General features: G+C 43.5%; 1 protein-coding gene across 1 annotated transcript in view; it reads right to left on the reverse strand.

Moving 5' to 3' along the window:
* The window catches only part of LOC130285312 (uromodulin-like), a 62722-nt gene that overhangs the window by 22783 nt on the left and 12976 nt on the right, over nt 1–26963 (reverse strand). The window contains exons 8-10 of the mRNA XM_056536668.1: nt 26623–26727; nt 7049–7251; nt 5912–6063 (exon numbers count right to left, since the gene is read on the reverse strand). Coding sequence (XP_056392643.1) covers nt 5912–6063; nt 7049–7251; nt 26623–26727 — 460 coding nt within the window. The remainder of the gene's footprint in view (nt 1–5911; nt 6064–7048; nt 7252–26622; nt 26728–26963) is intronic.

Genomic DNA, 26963 nt, shown 5'->3' on the forward strand with positions numbered 1-26963 from the left:
GGATCAATTTATGTGAGCGGGTAAAGCACTAAAAATGTAGCCGACAATAATAAAAATGTAGTGTGTGCGCTTTTTTCAGTTTTTTTTACAGTTTTTTAGGTAGTACTACTACTCCCAGGATGGAACACACTGTTCCATGATGGGAGTAGTAGTTACCTGTACTAATTGACAGATCTCCGGGGTCCCTTGCGATCCTCTTGTATAGATGCGGCGGCCGCTCTTCTATGGTCACCTGCACTCACATATATACACATATTCATATTTCCCGCAGAGCTGTGATTGGCCAGATGGTTCCAGCCAATCACAGCTCTCTGTGAGAAATAGGAATATGTGTATATATACGGCCGTGCAGGGGACCATAGGAGAGCGGCCGCCGCATCCATACATTATACAGGAGCATCACAGCGGGTGTTAGGAGTGATACCCGGAGTGATCTTTCCTTTACTACAAGTACTACTACTCCCAATATGGAGTACACTCTGCTCCATGCTGGGAGCTGTAGTACCTGCATTAATAGACAGATCGCAGCGGGTGTCAGAAGTTACACTCGCTGCGATATGTCTATTAATGCAGGTACTACAGCTCCCAGCATGGAGCAGAGTGTGCTCCATGTTGGGAGTATTAGTACCTGCAGTAAGGGACAGATCCCAGGGGATGTCTCTCCTCCTGACACCTTCTGTGATCATCCTTATGTCAATATCGGGATCAGCTGCCGGAAGAACAGCTGACGCTGAGCCGTAGGTATACATCATATATCTACTGCCCAGCAAGAACTTACAGTGAGCCTGCAATGTGTATACAGTATACACATTGCTGTCTCTCTTAACCCCTTGCTGAGCTGTGCGCTATGCGCAAGCCCAGCAAGGAAAGAGTTAACTTACACTGCTGGACAGTGAAGGTTAACCCTTTGGGCGGTATACACTATATACAGCTATCTATAGATAGCTGTATATAGTGTATACAGAAGACGAAGTCCGCTTACTTCCCGCGAGTACCGTGCAGGTCCATGTAGCTCCGCCCCTAGTGATGACGTCATTAGGGGCGGAGCTACAGAAGGGAACAAGGCTAGTTAATCTGAAACTCTGTTCACATTGTCCGTTTTGTATAATGTGAACAGACCCTTCTGGCAGTGTCTACCCAGACAGGGAGGCTCCAGCTGTTGCTAAATTACAACTCCCAGTCGTTGGCTGTCTGGGCATGCTGGGAGTTGTAGTTTTTCACCAATTGGTGGCTCCCTGTTTGGGTAGACATTACATCATGGGTGCTCTCCCCAGCGGACAGCGCCAAAAATGTCATAACCATTTTTTTGTGTTGTTTTTCTTCTCGTTTCAGATCCGTGTATGCAGAGGATTACTGCAGATTTGATCGATTACGGCGGATTATTTTTTTTTCTTGTAATAAAATGGTTAACGAGGGTTGTGGGGGAGTGATTTTTTAAATAATATAATTTTTCCAATGTGTTGTGTTTTTTTTATTGAATTTTCAGGCTTAGTAGTGAAAGCTGGTCTTATTGACTGAATCCATTACTAAGCCAGGGCTTAGTGCTAGCCCCAAAAACAGCTAGGGCTAACCCCCAATTATTACCCGGTACCCACCGCCACAGGGGTGCCGAGAAGAGCCGGTACCAACAGGCCCAGAGCATCAAAAATGGTGCTCTTGGGCCTAGGCGGTAACAGGCTGGCATTATTTAGGCTGGGGAGGGCAAGTAACAATGGTCCTCGCCCACCCTGGTAACGTCAGGCTGTTGCTGTTTGGTTGGTATTGTGCTGAGAATGAAAATACGGGGAACCCTATGCGTTTTTTTATTTATTTATTTAAATAAAAAAATAAAAAAACACTTATAGGGTTCCCCGTATTTTCATTCTCAGCACAATACCAACCAAACAGCAACAGCCTGACGTTACCAAGGTGGGCGAGGACCATTGTTACTGGCCCTCCCACGCCTAAATAACGCCAGCCTGTTACCGCCTAGGCCCAGGAGCGCCATTTTTGACGCTCCGAGCCTGTCGGTACCGGCTCTTCCTGGCACCCCTGTGGCGGTGGGTACCAGGGTAATAATTGGGGGTTAGCGCTAGCTGTTTTTGGGGCTAGCACTAAGCCCTGGCTTAGTAATGGATTCAGTAAATAAGACCAGCTTCCACTACTAAGCCTGAAAATTCTATAAAAAAAAAACACAACACATTGGAAAAATTATTTTATTTAAAAAAAACACTCCCCCACATCCCTCGTTAACCATTTTATTAAAAGAAAAAAAAATAATCTGCCGTAATCCACCGAATCTGCAGTAATCCTCTGCATACACGGATCTGAAATGAGAAGAAAAAACACACAAAAAATTGGTTATGACATTTTTGGCGCTGTCCGCTGGGGAGAGCACCCATGATGCAATGTCTACCGAAACAGGGAGCCAGCAATTGGTGCAAAACTACAACTCCCAGCATGCCCAGACAGCCTTTGGCTGTCTGGGCATGCTGGGAGTTGTAGTTTAGCAACAGCTGGAGTCTCCCTGTCTGGGTAGACAATGCCAGAAGGGTCTGTTCACATTATACAAAATGGACAATGTGAACAGAGCTTCAGATTAACTAGCCTTGCTCCCTTCTGTAACTCCGCCCCTAATGACATCATCACTAGGGGCGGAGCTACACAGACCTGCCCGGTACTCGAGGGAAGTAAGCGGACTTCGTCTTCTGTATACACTATATACAGCTATCTATAGATAGCTGTATATAGTGTATACCGCCCAAAGGGTTAACCTACACTGTCCAGCAGTGTAAGTTAACTCTTTCCTTGCTGGGCAGTAGATATATACGATGTATACCTACCGCTCAGCGTCAGCTGTTCTCCCGGCTCTGTAGCCCTGAGAACAGCTGATCCCGACATTGACATAAGGACGATCGCAGAGGGTGTCAGGAGGAGTGACATCCGCTGGGATCTGTCCTTTACTGCAGGTACTAATACTCCCAATATGGAGCACACTCTGCTCCATGCTGGGAGCTTTAGTACCTGCATTAATAAACATATCGCAGCGAGTGTAACTTCTGACACCCGCTGCAATCTGTCTATTAATGCAGGTACTACAGCTCCCAGCATGGAGCAGAGTGTACTCCATGTTGGGAGTAGTAGTAATTATAGTAAAGGAAAGATCACTGCGGGTATCACTCCTGACACCTGCTGTGATGCTCCTGTATAATGTATGGTTGCGGTGGCCGCTCTTCTATGGTCCCCTGCACGGCCGTATATATACACATATTCCTATTTCTCACAGTGAGCTGTGATTGGCTGGAACCATCTGGCCAATCACAGCTCTGCGGGAAATATGAATATGTGTATATATACGTGAGTGCAGGGCACAATAGGAGAGCGGCCGCCGCATCTATACATCATACAAGAGGATCGCAAGGGACCCCTAAAAATACTACCTAAAAAATGTTTAAAAAAAAAAGTGAAAAACACGCACACAATACATTTTTATTATTGTCGGCTACATTTTTAGTGCTTTACCCGCTCACATAAATTGATCCCTGTTTAAAAATTATAAACATTTCATAATAAAAAAGATACATTTCGTTAGATACAATTTTTTCCATCACTACTGTATCTTTTTTATTATAATTTTTTTACGGTACCCTACGAAATTTTAATAAAAAAGGTATCTCCATAATTTTTTAGGATTGCTAAAGTCCAAAAAAAAAGAATAAAAAGATTTACCGAATGTACCCGAATACCGAATGTATCCGAAAAAAATCAAACGAACACCCGAATACCGAATGTATCCGGAAAAAAACGCACCGAACACCCGAATACCGAATGTATCCGAAAAATCAAAACCGAAAATATTACCGAACCGAAAAAATTTTCAAAAACGAAACGAAAAGAACATTTTTCTAGTGCACAAGTCTAGTTGTTACTTCAGAAGACTTAAAGGTAGTCAGACAATGTAATAGAGCAGCAGGAAATGCTAGCAGAATGCTTGGATGTATAGGGAGAGGTAATATCAGTAGAGAGAGAAGCGCTCATGCCGCTGTACAGAACACTGGTGAGACCCCACTTGGAGTATTGTGCGCAGTACTGGAGGCCGTATCTCCAGAAGGATATGGATACTCTAGAGGGAGTTCAGAGAAGATACTAAACTAGTAAATGGATTGCAAGAAAAAACTTACCAGGAAAGGTTAAAGGACCCTAACATGTATAGCTTGGAAGAAAGAAGAGACAGAGGGGATATGATAGAGACTTTTAAATGCATAAAGGGAATCAACACAGTAAAGGATGAGAGCATATTTAAAAGAAGAATAACTACCTCAAAAGGACATAGTTTTAAATTAGAGGGGAAAGGTTTAAAAGTAATATCAGGAAGAATTACTTTGCTGAGAGAGTAGTGGATGCATGGAATAGCCTTCCTGCAGAAGTGGTAGCTGCAAATACAGTGAAGGAGTTTAAACATGCATGGAATAAGCATAAGGCTATCCTTCATATAAGATAGGGCCCGGGACTATTCATAGGATTCAGATTATTGGGCTGACTAGATGGGCCAAATGGTTCTTATCTGCCGACACATTCTATGTTTCTGTGTTTCTTTCATCCAGCAGCTGCCCGAACCAAGACCACTTGATAAAAGGGATGTATATAACACAGACAAGAGAAACAAACAACAGCAACAGAAGTACAAAAACATTAAAATCTTTATTAAATGTACATGGTGTAAAACATGCTAATAATGTGGGCACAGTTAACATCGCTGGACAGAATGCAGGAATTATACACCAAACATTGGTACAAAGATACAGAAGAATGCATCAAACAAACCGGATGGAGCACGTACATGAATGAAGTATACAGAGAATCAATCAGAATGTTTGAGAGGCAGAAAAACATAAAGAGTACAAGCTAACCAAGGCAAAGCAAACCACCACCTGCACTTACCCCAAGGTTTTGAGCGATTGCGCTTTGTCAGGACGCCCCCTGATGAAGCGCAATTGTGCAAAATGTACGTTGGGGTAAGGGCAGGTGGTATTTGGCTCTGCATTGGTTTATTTTTACTCTTTATGTTTTTCTGCCTCTAAAACATTCTGATTGATTCTCTGTATACTTTACACATGTACGTGCTCCATCCGGTTTGTTTGATGCATTCTTCTGTATCTTTGTACCAATGTTTGGGCTATGCTTCCTGCATTCTGTCCAGCAATGTCTACTATGCCCACATGTTTAGCATGATAAAGATTTATATGTTTTTTGGACTTCTGTTGCTGTTGTTTGTTTCTCTTGTCGGTGGTTGTATCTATGGGTTTTCCAGCAACACATTCTTACTATATTGATCTATTTGGTGACATGAAATGGCCGTATATGCAAAAAATAGTGATTCGCAAGGATACAGTGAGAAAAAAAAAACAACAAGGTTCTTGCAGGGCACTCACTGGCATTTATCGAGAGATAAATCACCGACACTGGGTAAAATTAAATAGGAATAAACTTTATTCGGACAACACATTTTGGAACTGACGAAGCGAGAAGGTTTCTCTCGACATGCGTTATCCAAAAAAAAGCTCTTTGTTTTTCAAGGGAACAATGCAGCTGATAATGAATTGGGGTATTGTATTCTCATAAAGGTCACCTCTGTGCAAATGCGGGTGTCATAGGTGGTTTAAACTTGGGACTTTCCTTCTATGGAGAGGCACACACATGGCCATCAGGTGATCCCTGTGGTCAACTAAAAGAGACCCAATGCCCAATTGTATCTTATTGTACCTTTTAACTGCAATACCAGACACAGCCTATGGCCAAGTGGTGCGCTGATTCCAGAAAAAAAAATTTAATGTTTTTTTTCTTTTAATAATGCGCAACTATAAAGTGCAGATAGGAGCCATTAGATTTGTGGGGTTATACCATTCATACAGTCTCAGTGTAAAGATATTACCTTAGGACGGGTATTACAGATGTCTTTATAGTAAGATCCAGTGGATATGAACAAGAAAAATTTAGCTGAAGTTCAGAGTGTCGCACAATTATGTCACTTGGTTCCAGTTGCACATACATGGTATTCCAGTAGATAGCATGTGTCCCGTTGCTCTGTAAAGCACAAGTTTCTTGCATTTATATTATAGTACATCAGGAAATGATCTTAGCAAAGAAATTAGGATACTCACTACTAAAACCTTTGTATAACATCTTAGATGAAATTGCAGGAAAGGTTTGTGAATGTAAAAAGACTAAGTCTATATATCTATCTGTGGAGGTGGCAGAGAGGAGCCCCCATCTAACATACTTTAAGGGGTACTCCGGTGGAAAACTTTTTTTTTTTAGATCAACTGGTGCCAGAAAGTTTTGTAAATTACTTCCAACAGATTTGTAAATTACTTGTATTAAAAAATCTTAATCTTTCCAGTACTTATTAGCTGCTGAATACTACAGAGGAAATTATTTTCTTTTTGGAACACAGAGCTCTCTGCTGACATCACGACCACAGTGCTCTCTGCTGACATCTCTGTCCATTTTAGGAACTGTCCAGAGTAGGAGAAAATCCCCATACCAAACATATGCTGCTCTGGACAGTTCCTAAAATGGACAGAGATGTCAGCAGAGAGCACTGTGCTTGTGATGTCAGCAGAGAGCTCTTTGTTCCAAAAAGAAAATAATTTCCTCTGTAGTATTCAGCAGCTAATAAGTACTGGAAGGATTACAGTTTTTTTTTAATAGAAGTAATATACAAATCTGTTTAACTTTCTAGCATTAGTTGATTAAAAATAAAAAAAGGTTTTCCACCGGAGTACCCCTTTAAGTGGCCAGGAGCAGAGTTATCTCCTGTCCCATCCACAGGCTGGATACCCACCATGTATGCAGTGGGATTAGCATATTACATTTATGTTAAATATCAGGAAGGGGTTATTAATATGATGATGGATGGATAGGTAGATAGATGCAAATTTGCTATGTGCCATAATGTCTACCGACCTTACCCTTGTTCTGCGTACTGCACCCCCACAGAAGTAATTCAAGTTTTTCTTCCCCCACAGATAGATTAGTCCAAATCAAATGTGTCTTTTTCAATACTTACATATAGGCGAGCTCTACACTTCCCATCTTGAAGGGGAGATGTGATGTAAATCATGCTGGTGTTATCTTGGCCTTTGACTCCTAGGCAGCGATTGTTTGAGAAGTGAATATTCTTTGCATTTAAGCTTTTCAGTTGGCATGCCCTAAAGGACATCTCCATGTCGTGTGTGTTACATTGTAAGTTAAGATCCAAGTCTTCTAAACCTAGATGTACCAAAAGAATCGTTATCAAAGTATATATATATATATATATATATATATATATATATATATATATATATATATATATTAGCTCAGTACCCAGTGTTGCCAGGTTTTTGTTGGGGAGGAAAAGCAACAAAGGAGGAAGCTTTTGTCCTCATATCCCATCCTCAAATCCTGACCTCATATCCCCTCCTCATATCCCGACCTCATATCCCATCCTAATATCCCAACCTCATATCCCGACCTCATACCCAGACCTCATACCCCGTCCCTATATCTCGTCACCATATCCCGTCCCCATATCCTGTTCCCATATCCTGACCTCACATCACATCCTCATTTTCCGTCCCCATATCCTGTCCTCATATCCCGTAACCATATCATGACCTCATATCCTGTCCCTATATAACTTCCTCATATCCTGACCTCATATCTCGTCCCTATATCTTGTCCCTATATCCCGTCCTCATATCTGATCCCCATATCACGTCCCCATATCCTGTCCTCATATTCCGACCTCATATCCCGTCCTCATATCCCATCCCAACATCCTGTCCTCATATCTAATCCCCATTTCTAATCCTCATATTCCATCCTAAGGTGGGGCTGAGTTGTGGTACAGATATTGTAAACTGAAAATAAAAGGGGTGTGGCTTAAATGGTGGGTGTGGCTTTGCAAGATGGGGCATGGAATGCGGGGTGGGTGTGGCTTGCCAGCCGGACTAACGTATTCACCAGGGGATGCAGAGAGGAGCTTGTGGAGTAAGGTACCAGAAGTCCTATATGCTTGCATGGGACTTGAAACAAAAAATCCATCCTTCACATAAAGGTGTAGGTAAGGGTTAATTGAACTATCATATTTTTTTTTTTTTGACATATAAGTAATATGTGTACCAAGTATTAGGGAAATATCTCCACCCTTACGGAAGTTATGCTGGAACAGACATTTTCTACAGATTTGCTTTGGACTTTAACCCCTTAAGGACTCGCCTTCAAAAATCATAGCTCTTTTATATTTTCATTCACAGACTAGTATGAGGGCTTGTTTTTTGTGCGACCAGTTGTCCGTTGTAATGCCATCACTCACTTTATCATAAAATGAATGGTGCAACCCAAAAAATACTATTTGTGTGGGGAAAATAAAAAGAAAACCGCAATTTTGCAAATTTTAGAAGGTTTCGTTTTCACGCCGTACAATTTAAGGTAAAAATGACATGTGTTCTTCATTATTTGGGTCAATACGATTAGAATGATACCCATTGTTACATATGTTTCTATTACTGTTGCGCTTAAAAAAAACACAACATTTTTAACCAAATTAGTGTGTTTAAAATCCCTCTATTTTGAAGACCTATAACTTTTTCATTATAGTGAAAAAAAAAAAGTTAACAAAGGTCATTTAACCCCTTCCCTAATAAAAGTTTGAATCACCCCCCTTTTCCCATAAAAAAAATGCGTAAAATAAAAATAAACATATGTGGTATCGCTGCGTGCGTTAATCTCCGAACTATAAAAATATATCACTAATTAAACCGCTCGGTCAATGGCGTACGCAATAAAAAAAATTCCAAAGTCCAAAATAGTGTATTTTTGGTCACTTTTTATATCATGAAAAAATGAATAAAAAGAGATTAAAAAGTCCGATCAATACAAAAATGGTACCGATAAAAACTTCAGAACACGGCACAAAAAATGAGTCCCCATATCGCCCCATACGCGGAAAAATACAAAAGTTATAGGGGTTAGAAGATGAGAATGTTTTACATATAAATTTTCCTGCATGTAGTTATGATTTTTTTTCCAAAGTATGACAATATTCAACCTATATAAATAGGGTATCATTTTAACCATATGGACCTACAGAATAAAGATAAGGTGCTATTTTTACCCGAAAAATGCACTGCGTAGAAATGGAAGCCCCAAAAAGTTACAAAATGAAATTTTTTCTTCAATTGTGTCACACAATGAATTTTTTTTCTGTTTCGCTGTGGATTTTTGGGTAAAATGACTAATGTCACTGCAAAGTAGAATTGGTGGCACAAAAAATAAGCCATGTGATGGAATTTTATTTGTAAAATTGAAAGCGTTATGATTTTTAGAAGATGATGAGGAAAAAATGAAAATGCAAAAACGGAAAAACCCTGCGTCCTTAAGAGGTTTTTCCGTTTTTGCACTTTCATTCATTCCTCCTTACCTTTAAAAAATCATAACTCTTTCAATTTTGCACTTAAAAATCCATATGATGGCTTATTTTTTGCGCCACCAATTCTACTTTGTAATGACATCAGTAATTTTACCCAAAAATCTACGGCGAAACAGAAAAAAAAATCATTGTCAGTCAAAATTGGAAAAAAAAATGCCATTTTGTAACTTTTGTGGGCTTCTGTTTCTACGCCGTACATTTTTTTGGTAAAAATGACCCCTTATCTTTATTCTTTAGGTCCATATGATTAAAATGATACCCTACTTTTATAGGTTTGATTTTGTCATACTTCTGAAAAAAATCATAACTACATGCAGGAAAATGTATACGTTTAAAATTGTCATCTTCTGACCCCTATAACTTTTTTATTTTTCCTCATATGGGGCAGTATGAGGGCTCATTTTTTGTGCCGTGATCTGAAGTTTTTAGTAGTACCATTTTTGTATTAATTGGATTAGTTGATTGCTTTTTATTCATTTTTTCATGATGTAACAAGTGACCACAAATACACTATTTTTGACTTTGGAATTTTTTTGCGCGTACGCCATTTACTGTGCGGTTTAATTAAAGATTTTTATAATTTGGACATTTCAACATGCTGCGATAGAACATATGTTTATATTTTTTTATTTACACAGTTTGTTTTTTTTATGGGAAAAAGGGGGTGATTCAAACTTTTATTAGGGGAGGGGTTAAATGATCTTTATTCACTTTTTTTTTTACTTTTTTTTTTTGCAATGTTATAGGTTCCATAGGGGCTATAACACTGCACACACTGATCTTTTACATTTATCACTGGTTCCTCATAGGAAACCAGTGATCAATGATTCTGCCGCTTGACTGCTCATGCCTGGATCTCAGGCACTGAGCAGTCATTCTGTGATCGGACACCAGGAGGTAAGAGACCCTCCTCGTGTCTTACAGCTGTTCCAGATGCTGCTATTTCGCCGTGAACATCCCGAACAGCCCCCTGAGCTAACCGGCAGTGATTTACTTTCACTTCAGACATGGTGATCAACTTTGATCACCGTGTCTAAAGGGTTAATAGCACGCGGCACCGCGATTATTGCCGCGCACTATTAGCCACGGGTCGGGCCCGACCCGTTATAACACGGGGCCATGTCGTGGACCCGCGTTATAGAAAGGAAAAGGACTCAGGACGTACCGGTACGTCCTCGGTCCTTAAGAGGTCAAACTTTAATCGTCCCCATAGGGGAAAATTTATAGCAATTGCTAATACTGTTCAGTGCTATGCATAGATCTTATGCTCTAATCTGCTCGATCTTAGACCAGAGCAGAAGACCCATGGAAAGCAGTGGAGGCAGGTGAGAGGACCTCCGTCTGCTGTTCTGAATGATCGGATGTCAGCAGCAGCACTGCAGGCGATCTGATCATCTATTTTAGTGACCGCAGCGCTGCAGATGTCATTATCTGAATTGATCACGGCATCTGAGGGGTTAATGGGGGACATCCACGTGATCGCGGATGTTGGCCATTACCGGCGGGTCCCCAGCTGCTATCAGCATCCAGGATCTGCCGCGCATGACCTGAGCATTGCTCCGATGCTCGTGGTAATGTATAGGACGGAATGTACATCCTGCGTCGATAAGGGGTTAAACAAAAATCCAACCCCTCACAAATGAGGGTAGGCTAGGGTTAAATTAACCCCTTAAGAACTGAGCCCTTTTTCACCTTAAGTACTGAGCCCTTTTTTGCAATTCTGACCACTGTCAATTTATACATTAATAACTCTGAGATGCTTTTACCGATTATTCTGATTCCAAGATTGTTTTTTCGTGACACATTCTACTTAAACATAGTGGTACATTTTTGTTGCTACTTGCATACTTTCTTGGTGAAAAATCCCAACATTTTTCTAACTTTGAAACTCTCTGCTTGTAAGGAAAATGGATATTCAAAAAAAAAATTCTATATTGATTCACAAATACAATATGTCTACTTTATGTTGACATGTTTGACATGTTTTTACTTTTTGAAGACATCAGAGGGCTTCAAAGTATAGCAGCAATTTTAAAGATTTTCACAAGAATTTCAAAATCTGAATTTTAGAGGGACCAGTTAAGTTTCAAATGGATTTGAGGGGTCTTTCTGTGAGAAATACCCCATAAATTACCCCATTATAGAAACTACACACCTCAAAGTATTCAAAATGACGGTGTTTAGGTGTTTAACAAGAATAGCAGCAAAGTGGAGGAGAAAAATCTAAATCTGCATTTTTTACCCTATCATGTTCTTGTAACCCCATTATTTTTATTTTTAAAAGTGCTATTAGGTCAAAAAATATATATTGTAGCCCAATTTCTCTTGAGTGGGGAAATACCTCATATGTTGACATAAAGTGCTCTGTGTGCTCACAACATGACTCAAGAGGGAAACGCTGGAGGCTTCAGCTCCCGACCACGGTGACGTGAGATCGTGACATCACGACTCCACCCCAGTGTGATGTCACACCCCACCCCCTCAATGCAAGTCTATGGGAGGGGGCGTGACGGCTGTCACGCCCCCTCCCATAGACTTGCATTGAGGTGCGTGAAGTCACACAGGGCGGAGTCGTGACTTCACGATCTCACGTCACCGTGGTCGGTAGCCGAAGCCTCCAGCGTTTCCGGAAGCCACAACAGGTGGGTCCTGCAGCCAAGATCCCGGGGGGTCCCCAGTGGCGGGACCCCTGCGATCTGACATCTTGTCCCCTGTCCTTTGGATAGGCGATAAGATGTTATAGGCGATAAGTTCTGCTTCACTACAGGTCTCAGAACAGAAGGAGCCCCATTGGTCTTTTGAAAAGAGAATTTCGCTGAAATTGAAGTCGGGGGTCATGTGCATTTTCAAACCTCCCATGGAGCCAGAACAGCAGAAATCCCCCACATGTGACACCATTTTGGAAATGAGACTCCTCCAGGAACGTAACAAGGGTTACAGAGAGTACTTACACCTCACAGGTTTTTTGAACAGTGGGCTGTAAAAGTGAAAAATTAGATTTTTAACACAAAAATTATGGTCTTACTCCAAATTTTTCATTTTCACATGGTCTAATAGGAGAAAATGGACCCCAATATTTAAAGCCCAATTTCTCCCAATTAAGAAAATGCCCCATATGTGGATGTTAAGTTCTCTGCTGGCGCACTACAGGTCTCAGAACAGAAGGAGCACCATTGGTCTTTTGGAGAGAATTTTGCTGAAATTGAAGTCGGGGGTCATGTGCAATTTCAAACCTCCCATGGAGCAAGAACAGCAGAAACCCCCCACATGTGAAACCATTTTGGAAAATAGACCCCTCCAGGAATATAACAAGGGATACAGTGAGTACTTACACCTCACAGGTTTTTTGAACAGTGGGCCGTAAAAGTGAAAAATTTGATTTTTCATACTAAATTGCTGGTATTAACCAAAAAATGTTTAGTTTCACAAGTAGTAAGAGAAAAAAAAGCTCCACAAAATTTGTAGCCCAATTTCTCCAGAATAAGAATATACCCCATATATGGCGGTAAAGCACTATGCGGGTGCAAAAACAGGGCTTAGGAGAGAGACAGCACCGATGAGATTTGAGGCCTAAAGTGGTGCTTTGCACTGCAATGGTTGAGGTTCTGACATAAAATTAAAAAAAAATAAAAAAACCCAGGCAAGTGACCACAATTTTGAAACTATACCTTTCAAGGAAGGTAACAAGGGGTACAGTGAGTACTTACACCTCACAGGTTTTTTAAACAGTGGGCTGTAAAATGAAAAATTAGATTTTTTTACACAAAAATGCTGGGGTTTCCCAATTTTTTTAATTTTCACAAGGGGTAATTGGAGAAATTGGGTTACAAATTTTGGAGGGCTTTTTCTCCTGACTATGGAAACACATCCACATATGGGGTAACATGCTGGGCGGGCGCACAGCAAGGCTCAGAAGTCATAGAGGTCTGTTTGCATTTGAGGCCTATGGCATATCAGTAGCTGACGGTTACATACATTCAGAGGAAAATACAAAAAAGAAACACCCACATGTGACACCATTACAGAAAGTACCCACCCTTAGGAATGGGTATACGGCTAAAGAGGACATTTTGAACGCATGGGTGTTTCCTAAATTTATTTTCCAGGAATGGATGAAGGGTAGCTTTTGAAAATTGCAATTTTCAACCTATACTCTGCTTCATCTTTCTGGGAACAACTAACATGTGACTCCGAATTGTCGCCTGGAAATACGACAGAGCTCATGACTGAGAACTCTTTGCATTTGAGGCTGATGTTTCTTACGGACCTAATAGTTACATACATTCAGAGGAAAATACAAGAAAGGAACACCCACATGTGAGCCTATTACAAACAGTACACCCCCCAGGGAAGGTGTATAGGAATGAAGTGGAGATTTGGAACACATGGGTGTTCCCTAAAAATTTTTTCCAGGAATGGATGAAAATTGCAATTTTAATACTGATATGCCAATTCCTAGAATGATGACCCAGAGTATAGCCGAAAGTAAAAATGATGCCCGCCCCAAACCCTATGCTCTGAGTCATCATTCTAGGAATGTGATGTGTGTGGCCGTCCCTATTCTGTTACCTCAAATGCGCACCCCGCTCAGGTGGGGAGAGAGCGCTGCGCATTTGAGGCAACTGCAAACCCCCAATGATGTTGACTGTGTCCCATGAACTATTTTTTGGGGGGGGCGGGGAAAGATATCAGGGGTATTGGGAAAAAGATTTTGGGATTTGTTTTGGGGGGGTGTTTTGGTTTTATAATTTGGAAGACAATGTACTCTGGACTGATACATTTGAGTCGAATTCTGGGGAATTTAAATTAGGGAAAATTATTAAAAATGTAGTGCTCCATGGAAGTGTGATACTCCCTGAAGTAGTTTTTAATGCAGAGGCCCGGATGATTGGGGCAAGTGTCACAGTGAGTGGTGGTGTCCTTACGAATCCCCCTCCTGTGACACACTCTGCCTTTTTTACTGGGATCGTCCAGTGTGGGGGGACCTCACCTGGAAAGTGTGGGCCAGATACGATCCGGGGGCCCACAGTTCCAGAGGTGCTCTGATCCACTCCTTGGTGGCCACCAAAGATGAGGGCCTTTAGAACTACCTCTTGAATCTGCAGGAATGTCCCTGTGTTGCCAGCGTACTGGGACTGTACAAAAGAGTTGTACATGGCAACCTGTACCATGTAGACCGCAACTTTTTGGTACCATGTCCGTGTTTTCCGCATTGGCATCATATGGCTTGAGGACTTGATCAGAAAGATCAACTCCCCCAATATACCGATTGTAGTCCAGAATACAATTGGGCTTGAGAACCGGTCCCTCGCACAGGGACAGGAGTGCTGCCGTTCCCATGAATTGTGGTGAGCATAACGACATCCCTCTTGTATTTATACCTGACCAGCAACAGGTTTTCATGGGAAAAGGCACGTGACTCACCCCGGGGAATAGGAGCGTGCAGGGGATGGGGTGGAAGGCCTCTTTGATTCTTCCGGACTGTCCCACAAGTGACCGTGGATCTGGCAGCGAGGGATACTAGTATAAAAGTTATCCATGTAAAGGTGGTAACCTTTATCTAGCAATGGGTGCAAAAGGCCCCAAAAAAAGCGTGTACCTAATCAGTGGTGTGCGCATTGATTAGCGCTTGGTGGCGGCAGGTAGCGCAGAAGTCAGTGGAGGGTCTGGGAACTCAGCCCAGAACAGTGGCTGGTGGCACGTACACAGGCCCCACACAAAAAACCCGAAAAATAAAATTAAAAAACTATTAAAACCCGAAAAAAAGCACCCGCCTGAACCCCAATCAAAAAAAGCTGATCAGTCACATAAATCACTGACAGCGGTGGGGCAGGCCGCACACACAGGTATGGTCCGTCCACACAGCACATGCCTGCTACTGGGGGCACAGACAGACTATAGGTGCAACAAATAAAATAAAAAAGTCGCTATAACCCAAAAAAGTGCCTTCACCACAAAAAAATGCTGATCAGTACTACAGGACTGATCAGCGTTGGGTGGGCTTTAGCTAACGGTGGCAGACCGCTCTTTTATAGCTAAGAGGGCCTGCCACACGTTTAGCAAAAATAAAAAAAGGAAAAAGGTCTGCGCCCGCCCAAAAAAGCTACTTATCCTATGTTTGTAGTTGACATATAAGTAACATGTCTACTAGTGTTGAGCGGCATAGGCCATATTCGAATTCGCGAATATATGGGCGAATATTCGTCATATTCGCGAATATTAGAATATTCGTAATATTCTCGTTTTATTTTCGCATATACGAATATCCGCGTGTGCGAAAATTAACATACGCGAAAATTTGCATGTACAAAAATTTGCATAAGCGAAAATTCGCATATGCGAAAATTAGCATATGTACATTTTCGAATATGCGAAAATTCGCACGCCGGTTTCACACAGTAGTATTAGAGCCTTCTTACACCACATAAGCTGGAAGCAGAGAGGGATGATCACAGTGATGTGTACTGTGAAAAAAAAAAAAAAAAAAAAAAAAAAAAAAACGAATATTCGTAATTACGAATATATAGCGCTATATTCGCGAATATTCGCAAATTCATGAATATGCGATATTCGCGAATAATATTCGAATTGCGAATATTCGCGAGCAACACTAGTGTGTGTATATGTATGTATGTGTGTGTTTATGTATGTGTGTATGTTTCAGCATCACGTCCATTCGCATTCGCGAGCAACACTAATGTCTACCAAGTTTCATGTTAATATCCTCAGCCGTTTCGAAGTGATGCTGGAACATACACACATACACATACTGTAGACACACATACATTGAGTTTTATATATATACTAGCTGAGTACCTGGTGTTGCCCGGTTTTTCCTTCCTAATCCTTGTTGGGGAGGAAAATCAATAAAGGAGGAAGCTTTTGACTTCATCTCCCATCCTCATATATTGATGTCATATCCCAACCCCATATCGCGTCCTCGTATCTCAACCTCATATCCCGTTCTCATATCCCGTCCTCATATCCAGTCATCATATCTCGACCCCATATCCTGACCTCCTATCCCGATCTCCTTTCTCGACCTCATATCCCATCCTCATATACCGACTTCATATCCCGTCATCATATCTCGACCTCATATCCTGACCTCCTATCCTGTTCACATATCTCGACCTCATGTCCTGTCCTCATATCCCGTCCTCATATCCCAACCTCCTATCCCGACCTCCTATCCCGTCCTCATATCCTGACCTCCTATCCCGTCCTACTATCTCGACCTCATATCCTGTCCTCATATCCCGACCTCATATCTCGACCTCCTATCCCAACCTCTTATCCTGTTCTCATATTCCGTCCTCACATTCCGACCTCATTTCCCGTCCTCCTATCTCGACCTTATATCTCGTCCTCATATCCCGACCTCATGTCCCGACCTCATATCCCGTCCTTATGTCCCATCCTCATATCCTGTCCCCAGGTTAGACTGATTTGTAATGAAGATATTGAGGCTGAAAATAGAAGGGGACGCGTGCTTCTGGGACTGGGCGTTATTTGCAAGCCAGACCGATGCACAAAAGTGACGATAAAGGGGTGTGGCTTAAAATGTGGGCATGTCTTTGTGAGATGGGGTGTGGCTTCCAAGCCGGATTGACACATTCACCAGGAGATGCAGAGCGGATCTTGTGGAGTAAGGTACTGGAAGTCCCATATACTTTCATGGAACTTGAAACAAAAACCCATCTTTTATATAAGGGTGTAGGTAAGGGTTAATTTAGCTATCATATATTTTAATTTGACATATAAGTAATATGTGTACCAGGTATTATTGAAATATCTCCAGCCATACGGAAGTTATGTGGGAACATACATTTCCAACTGATTTGCATGGGACTTTTAAAAAAAAAAAACCGACCCTCACAAATGGGGGGAGTTAAGGGTTAAATTAACTATCCTATATTTTAAGTGAGCATGTAAGTAACATGTGACCAAGTATTATCGAAATATCTCCAGCCGTTTGGAAGTTACGCAGTAACCTATATTTCCCATAAACTTGTATGGGACTTTAAACAAAAACCCCACCCCTGGCAAATGGGGTTGAGTAAGGGTTAAATCCCCTATATAAGTAACATGTGTGCCAAGTTTCATGCTAATATCTTTAGCCGTTTGGACGTGATGCTGAAACATACACACATACATAAACACACACATACATACATATACACACACTAGTGTTGCTCGCGAATATTCGCAATTCGAATATTATTCGCGAATATCGCATATTCGCGAATTCGCAAATTTCGCGAATATAGCGCTATATATTCGTAATTACGAATATTCGTTTTTTTTTTTTTTTTTTTTTCCACAGTACACATCACAGTGATCACCCCTCTCTGCTTCCAGGTTGTGTGGTGTAAAGAAAGCTGTAATACTACTGTGTGAGGCTGACGTGCGAATATTCGCATGTGCGAAAATTAGCATATGCTAATTTTCGCATATACGAATTTCGCGTATGCTAATTTTGTATATGCTAATTTTCACATGTTAATTTTCGCATACGCGTAGTTTCGCATATGCGAAAATAAAACGAGAATATAACGAATATGCGAATATTCGCGAATATAGGACGAATATTCGTCCATATATTCGCGAATATTCACGAATTCGAATATGGCCTATGCCGCTCAACACTAACACACACACACACACAAACACACATTGGCCCTCATTGGCCCACACATTGGCCCTCATTTATTAAGAGTGTCCGGTTTATCTCTTTGGAATAGATAAAACAAAAAATTAGGACAATCCGGATGGCGCCTTCCTTTGTAAGAATAGAGCATAAAAAATTGCCAACTTGGTATAAAAGGCAATTTTTATTGATAGAATAAAATAATAAAAAGTAAAAAAGGATGCAACTTAAAAGTTTCGAATCCGGACCGGATTCTTCATCAGGCAGGGTATGTTACAGCAAGGAAAGTGCGCCAACTTTAAATGTGAACAACTGAAGTACCGCCGGGTCATAGGTCAGGCAGGTGTGTCAATTAGCAGTATAAAATGTAGTAGACAATATTAAAATAGAACTAACATTAATAAATATACACATAGCAACCCTAAGTAATGATAAATATGTAGATTTGGTGCTTAAGAGGTACGGGGGTGTATTCTGCAGCGCTGGAGACCACTACTTTGCTGCCCACTGTAATCGGTATTGGGGTTTATTTGAGTTCTCCCGATCTATGGTCCATACAAGTCTTGGAGTTTCACCAGATGGTCTTTAGTTCTGTTTTATTTCATTTGATCAGGCTCTTGGTAGATTCTTAGAATGAAACATATATACATTTATTCTGGTCTATTATCAGCAATTTTATCTCTTTGTGTTTCTTGATTTACTCAGTGTATTTTTCTCCCTGATTTACTAATGTGTCGCACGGGGAAAAAAAATTGTGTCGCACGGGTTGGAAATTGTGTTGCAGGGTAATTTGTATATATGTCCCCCGCACAGCGCAATCACATGCCCCCAGCAGCGCATGTGTATATATATATATATATATATATATATATATATATACACCCCGCACAGCTCTATCATATGCCCCCGCAGCGCATGTGTACATATACATGTATATATCCCACCCCCCCGCATAACGCTATTATATACGCCCGCAGCGCATATGTACATATATATATATCCCCCCGCATAGCGCTATTATATACCCCCCGCAGCGCATATGTACATATATATATCCCCCCCGCATAGCGCTATTATATACCCCCCGCAGCGCATGTGTACATATATATATACCCCCGCATAGCGCTTTTATATACCCTCCGCAGCGCATATGTACATATATATATATATATAAAATATATATATATATCCCCCACATAGCGCTATTATATACCCCCCGCAGCGCATGTAGATATACCGTATATTCCGGCGTAAAAGACGACTTTTTAACCCCGACTTTTTTTCGGAAAAGTCGGGGGTCGTCTTATATGCCGGGTATTGGGGTCCGGGATAGGAAAACCTATGAATATCTGCCCGGGCCGGCTCCCGTGTGCGGGGGGCGGCCAGAGCAGATAAAAACTAATTACTGATACTAAAAACCAGGGTGTCTCCAGCTGTTGTGAAGCAACAACTCCCAGCATGCCTCGACTGCCTTTGCCGGTCTGGGCATGCTGGTAGTTGTAGTTACACAACAGCTGGAGACACCCTGGTTTTTAGTATCACGGGAGCAGATAATCATAACTTTTCCTATGCCGGACATCCCTGTGTCCCGAAAGATCTTTTCGGGACATAGGGATGTCTGTTGGTCACTCACCATTCCCCGACCGGCGCGCGTCCTCCTGTGGTCCTCCTCTGCTTCTCCGCCTCTATGGTTGTACGCACGAGACATCAGTGACGTCCACCTGCGACCATAGAGACGCAGGAGGACCAGGAGGACCGCAGGACCATCGCAGGAGGACACGCGCCGGCCGGGACCTGGTGAGTGACCGGCGGCGCGTCATCTTCTTCAGTGACCCGGTCATCGCTCCTACAGGCCTTGGACTGCTGCTATGACCCCGGGCCGGAGGAGCAGTAATCAGAACACTGTGGGGGCAGTACAAACATACAGCCTCCAGCCATACATTGTATATGGCTGGAGGCTGTATGTCTGTGAGGGGGGGGCTGTCTACTAATGTGGGGTAACTCCCGACCTAATGTGGGGGAAGCTGCCTAATATTGTGCGGGAACTGTGGACCTAATGTGAGGGAACTGCTGACCTAATGTGGGGGGAGCTGCCTACTATTGTGGGGGAACTGCTGAACTAATGTGGGGGGAACTGCTGACCTAATGTGGGGGAGCTGCTGACCTAATGTGGGGGAGCTGCCTACTATTGTGGGAAAACTGCTGACCTAATGTGGGGGAGCTGCCTACTAATATGGGGGAACTGAGACCTAATGTGGGGGAACATGTTGCCTACCTAATGTGGGGGGAACTATACTGCCTACCCGATTTGGGGGGAACTACAAGGTACTGTACATCGCGGCTGTATGTCTGTGAGGGGGGGGCTGTCTACTAATGTGGGGTAACTCCCGACCTAATGTGGGGGAAGCTGCCTAATATTGTGCGGGAACTGTGGACCTAATGTGAGGGAACTGCTGACCTAATGTGGGGGGAGCTGCCTACTATTGTGGGGGAACTGCTGAACTAATGTGGGGGGAACTGCTGACCTAATGTGGGGGAGCTGCTGACCTAATGTGGGGGAGCTGCCTACTATTGTGGGGAAACTGCTGACCTAATGTGGGGGAGCTGCCTACTAATATGGGGGAACTGCAACCTAATGTGGGGGAACATGCTGCCTACCTAATGTGGGGGGAACTATACTGCCTACCCGATTTGGGGGGAACTACAAGGTACTGTACATCGCGGAAGAAGGGGTAGTTCTTATACGGCGAGTATATCCCAAACTCTATATTTTAACTGTAAAAGTTGGGGGTCGTTGTCAGGATCCGGACTGGTATGCGGGGAGGACACGGGTAGTGGATAGTGTTGAGCGGCATAGGCCATATTCGAATTCGCGAATATTCGCAAATATATGGACGAATATTCGTCATATATTCGCGAATATTCACGTTTATTTTCGCATATGCAAATATTCGCGTGTGCGAAAATTAACATATGCGAAAATTTGCATATACAAAAACCCGTACAATCAAAAATTCGCATATGCGAAATTTAGCATATGCATATTTTCGCATATGCGAAAATTCGCACACCAGTCTCACACAGTAGTATTAGAGTCTTCTTTACACTACACAAGCTGGAAGCAGAGAGGGATGATCACTGTTATGTGTACTGTGAAAAAAAAAAAAAAAACAATATTCGTAATTACGAATATATAGTGCTATATTCGCGAAGTCACGAATATGCGATATTCGCGAATAAAATTCGTATTGCGAATATTCGCAAGCAACACTAGTAGTGGATCCTCTGTGTCAGTGAGACGATGGCGTGGGCCGTACCAGGGGAACGGAATCTAAGGGATTACTGGTTTTCACCAGAGCCCGCTGCAAAGCGGGATGGACTTGCAGCGGCAGGTAACCCCCAGGTCGTTCCACTCGATAGCGACTCAACCTAACTGACAGCTGAGACAGGTGCGGTACACAGGGACAAGGCAAGAGCAAGGTCGGACGTAGCAGAAGGTCTGAGCAGGCAGCAATGGTTCGTAGTCAGGGGCAACGGCAAGGGTCTGGATACACAGGCAAAGGAACACACAGAAACGCTTTCTCAGGGCACAAGGCAACAAGATCCGGCAAGGACAGGAAGGGAAAGTGGGTTTATATAGTGTAGGGAGTGCTTGGAACTAATTGGGCCAGGCACCAATTAATGGTGCACTGGCCCTTTAAATCTGAGAGACCCGGCGCTGGTTGGAGACCACTGCGCTTCAGAAGCATATGTATATAGAAGCGAAGTGGGGACCAGACATATAGCGTTATCTGGTCCCCACTTTGCTACAATACATAATCCTCAGCAATCACAACAGCTGCCCCATCGCCTCCCTCATCCCCGGTGTTATAATTACCTGTTGCCGGGGCCCGGGGTCCGCAGTCATTCTGGCTTCGGCGCTGTTGCTGTGCGCTGTCACTGTGTGCACTGATGGTGACATCACGACGTGCGTTGGGGACGTCACTCATCAGTGCGCACAGTGACAGCGTAACAGGTAATTATAACACCGGGGATGAGGGAGGCGATGGGGCAGCTGTGGTGTTTACTGAGGATTATGTATTGTAGCGAAGTGGGGACCAGATAACGCTATATGTCTGGTCCCCACTTCGCTTCTGTATACATATGCCTCTGAAGCGCAGTGGTCTCCAACCTGCGGACCTCCAGATGTCGCAAAACTACAATTCCCAGAATGCCCGGACAGCCAACGGCTGTCCGTGCATGCTGGGAGTTGTAGATTTGAAACATCTGGAGGTCCGCAAGTTGGAGACCCCTGCATTAGTCATTAGTAGCGCTTCAGAGGCATATGTATATAGATGCGCTGTGCGGGGCATATATAATATACCGTATATGCCGGCGTATAAGACGACTGTCAGGCCGAGCGCTCCGGGTCCCGCTGCTTCCCAAGAGCGCTTGCGGCGTGCCTCGGTATGCAGCGCTTCGGTCAGCACCGCTGACCGCGAACGCTGCTTCCATGTCACCGGAGGGGACGCCATCCGAGGCATGGGACGTGCCCGCTCTCGGATCGCGCCCCGTGTATCTCACCTGCCCCGTCCTCCTGCTCAGTCCCGGCGCGCGCGGCCCCGCTCTCTAGGTCGCGCGCGTGCTGGGACTGAGCAGGAGGACGGGGCAGGTGAGAGACACGGGGCGTGATCCGAGAGCGGGCACATCCCATGCCTCGGATGGCGTCCCCTCCGGTGACATGGAAGCAGCGTTCGCGGTCAGCGGTGCTGACCGGAGCGCTGCATACAGAGGTACGCCGCGAGTGCTCCGGGGAAGCAGCGGGACCCAGAGCGCTCGGCCTGACAGTCATCTTATACGCCGGCATATACGGTATATTATATATGCCCCGCACAGCGCATCTATATACATATGCCTCTGAAGCGCTATTAATGACTAATGCAGTGGTCTCCAACTTGCGGACCTCCAGATGTTTCAAAACTACAACTCCCAGCATGCACGGACAGCCGTTGGCTGTCCTGGCATTCTGGGAGTTGTCGTTTTGCGACATCTGGAGGTCCGCAGGTTGGAGACCACTGCGCTTCAGAGGCATATGTATATAGAAGCGGAGTGGGGACCAGACATATAGCGTTATCTGGTCCCCACTTCGCTACAATACATAATCCTCAGTAAACACCACAGCTGCCCCATCGCCTCCCTCATAGTGTTATAATTACCTGTTGTCGGGGCTCGGGGTCCGCGATCATTTTGGCTTCGGCGCTGTTGCTGTGCGCACTGACGAATGACGTCCTCAACGCACGTCGTGACGTCACTTTCAGTGCACACAGTGACAGCGCACAGCAACAGTGCCGAAGCCAGAATGATTGCGGACCCCGTGCCCCGGCAACAGGTAATTATAACACCGGGGATGAGGGAGGCGATGGGGCAGCTGTGGTGTTTGCTGAGGATTATGTATTGTAGCGAAGTGGGGACCAGATAACGCTATACGTCTGGTCCCCACTTCGCTTCTATATACATATGCTTCTGAAGCGCACTGGTCTCCAACCTGCGGACCTCAAGATGTTGCAAAACTAGAACTCCCAGAATACCCAGAGAGCCAACGGCTGTCCGGGCATGCCGGGAGTTGTAGTTTTGAAACATCTGGAGGTCCGCAAGTTGGAGACCACTGCATTAGTCATTAATAGCGCTTCACAGGCATATGTATATAGATGCACTGTGCGGGGCATATATAATATATATCTACATGCGCTGCGGGGGGTATATAATAGCGCTATGCGGGGGGGATATATATATGTACACATGCGCTGCGGGGGGTATATAAAAGCGCTATGCGGGGGGTATATATACCGTATTTATCCACTTTTAAAACTTAAATTCAAGGCAAAAAGTCTGCCTGCGTGTTATACGCCGATAAATCTTTTTGTCACTGATTTAAAGTGGCCGCAGCAGCATCTGCTTGTTAAGGATTAGCAGCCTGGCCGCGGCCACTTTAAATCAGTGACCAACGCGCGGCTCCCGCTTTGTTTTGTTTTTTTTCCTCCCCTTCCCCCCCTGCTTTTTATTGTATTGTTTTTTTTTATCTTCCTTACCTAGCCGCGCTCGGCAGGCCAGGTCCGGTGTCGGGTCTTGCCAGCTGCAGTCAGAGAAGCAGGATGAGTGACGTCCTCTGCCGGCTGCACAGCGTCTGGGACGTCACTCATCATTCGCTGCAGCCGCCACTGGTCAGTGTGGTGGCAGCAACCGCAGCCATTAGAATATATATATATATATATATATATATATCAAAAACAGGGGGGGAAAGGGCATGAGGAGCAGGGGGGCATGATGAGAGTGGGGCATGATGAGCAGGGGGCCATGATGAGCAGGGCGCCATGATGAGAGCGGGGCATGATGAGCAGGGGGGCATGATGAGCAGGGCCATGATGAGCAGGGGGGCATGATGAGCAGGGGGCCATGAGGAGCAGGGGGGTATGACGAGCAGGGGGGCATGACGAGCAGGGGGCCATGATGAGCAGGGGGGTATGACGAGCATGTGGGCATGACGAGCAGGGGGGCATGATGAGCAGGGGGCCATGATGAGCAGGGGGGCATGATGAGCAGGGGGGCATGATGAGCAGGGGGGCATGATGAGCAGGGGGCCATGATGAGCAGGGGGCCATGATGAGCAGGGGGCCATGATGAGCAGGGGGCCATGATGAGCAGGGGGGCATGATGAGCAGGGGGGCATGATGAGCAGGGGGCCATGATGAGCAGGGGGGCATGATGAGACAGTGGGGAATGATGAGACAGTGGGGGAATGATGAGAGGGTAAGGGGGGGATTGGTGTAAATGTGGCACAGGGGCTGATAAAAGGGGAGGAATGATGTGGCACTGGAAGGGGGGACCAAACTGAAGTTCAGGCAAAATCAAAGTTAGAAGGATGATATGGCATTTAGTCTGTGATTTATCTTATATCTATTTTTTTTTTAACTTAAATTTCTCTATTAAAATAGGGGTGCGTGTCATACACCAGTGCGTGTTATACGCCGATAAATATGGTATATGTGTACACATGCATGCGGGGGGCATATGATATAGCGAGGGACAAGACATATAGCGCAGCAGGGGGTAAGATATATAGAAGCTGTGGGGACATATACAAAACCCCCAGCGATTCTATATATCTTTCCCCACCACATCTTGCAGGGATCCCTGATTGGCTCCTCAGTACTGGCCATTCAGGGATCCCAGCGGGGAATTTGAAAATGAAAGTAAAATACATCGTAAATCACTGGGGAGCGGACCATGCCGCCCGCTCCCTTGCTTAATAACTTTTGATCGGATCGGGTCTCAGAAGTGAGACCCGATGCGATCAACCCTTTAGACCCTGTTCCATGATGGAGGTAGGATTCACTCGGTTTTCAGTAATTTCCAGACAGCTCAGAGCTGTCGGGTTTTAGTGAAGAAAAATTCACAGGTTTTCCTGTGAGTTTTTTATCATACTCCGAGTGTTTTCTCTTTTTTGTCGGGAACACACCCTTTTTGTGATAACCACGCCTATTTTGACGGGTTTAAAAAAGAGTGATGATATCTTTTGTCGGGTTGTGCGACCAAATTTGTGTCGCATGGGCTATGCGACACAAATTTGGTCGCACAACCCGACAAAAAAAGTAGGGTTGACATTAGTAAATGAGGGCTATTGAGTTTTATATATATATATATATATATATATATATATATATATATACATATTTCTCCAACCAGTGAATCCTGTCATTCCCTGTTGGCACTTGCTTCTTTTATCATGTTTCTGTGCTATTGTATGTAATTTTAACTTTGTGTGTCTTGATTTGTGTAATATCAATAAAGAATGTATATTTTAGTAATTTGTGGGAGTCTACCATTCTCTTTGTAGGATTATATACATATTTATGTATATATTATACAGTAATATCCTGAAAAAAGATTCTGTGCAACGGTGACTGCTTACTACTCAATGTCATCCATACACATAAAGTCCAAGCAAGGTGAACCATGGATTTTGGTGAGACAGGCCTCCACTTTACTGTTTAACAGTTTACTCCTTTTGACCGTCCCCTTCTAGAATGTTGGATTCCATTTTGCCCAATGTTTTTTTTTTGTTTTGTTTTTTGCTTTCTGCTGTGCGAGATTATTCTCTCTCCTGGTCAATAGATATTTCCCGCAGATCATCTCTACAGTTCATACCCATTTGAGTTTGTAGGTTACAGTTCGTTTTAAATATGTAAACTGCACAGTTAGAGAGTGAGACCAATCTGAGCCAAAATAATTTATATGTCCTTCAATTCATGGCCAAAGGTGTTTTTGTTGTCTTATTTTTTCTTAACAATAGCAGCATTTGAAAAAAGTGTAAAAGCTAGACAACTCTCGTATATAACAGATCAATGGCTATGCACCATGATCACACTAAGATGTATCACTATGATATAATGTGCATCCCCTTCATGCCCTGTTTATTCAGAGACTTAATCTTGCTCTTGACCTGTTCCTACAGACACAGTAGCATCAATATTTTACTTACGTTGAACATCCCGCCCATTTTTGCAGTAACAACCTACAATTCCATTCACTTTTATGCACTCTTCGTCCTTTGCACAGGAGCATGGGTTATTTTCAGAGGTTGGATCTAATGTTAAAAAAATATAAAACTGAGAAAAAAGACAGTTTTATGCATTAGACATCCATATTATTATAATATGTAGAACCTTGGAAAAGTGTGCATTACTTTAGAAGACATCTACATGCATATGAGAGTAGTGGACATGGAAGGTTTTCGGGGGGCATTTTATGGTAGTGCTATTACTTAGGAATTGTATTGTGGTATTAGTTGGGAAGTAATTTGCGTACATTGTATGAAAAGAT

The sequence above is a fragment of the Hyla sarda genome, chromosome 8 (genome assembly GCF_029499605.1).
Source record: "Hyla sarda isolate aHylSar1 chromosome 8, aHylSar1.hap1, whole genome shotgun sequence".
Taxonomy (NCBI): Eukaryota; Metazoa; Chordata; class Amphibia; order Anura; family Hylidae; genus Hyla; species Hyla sarda.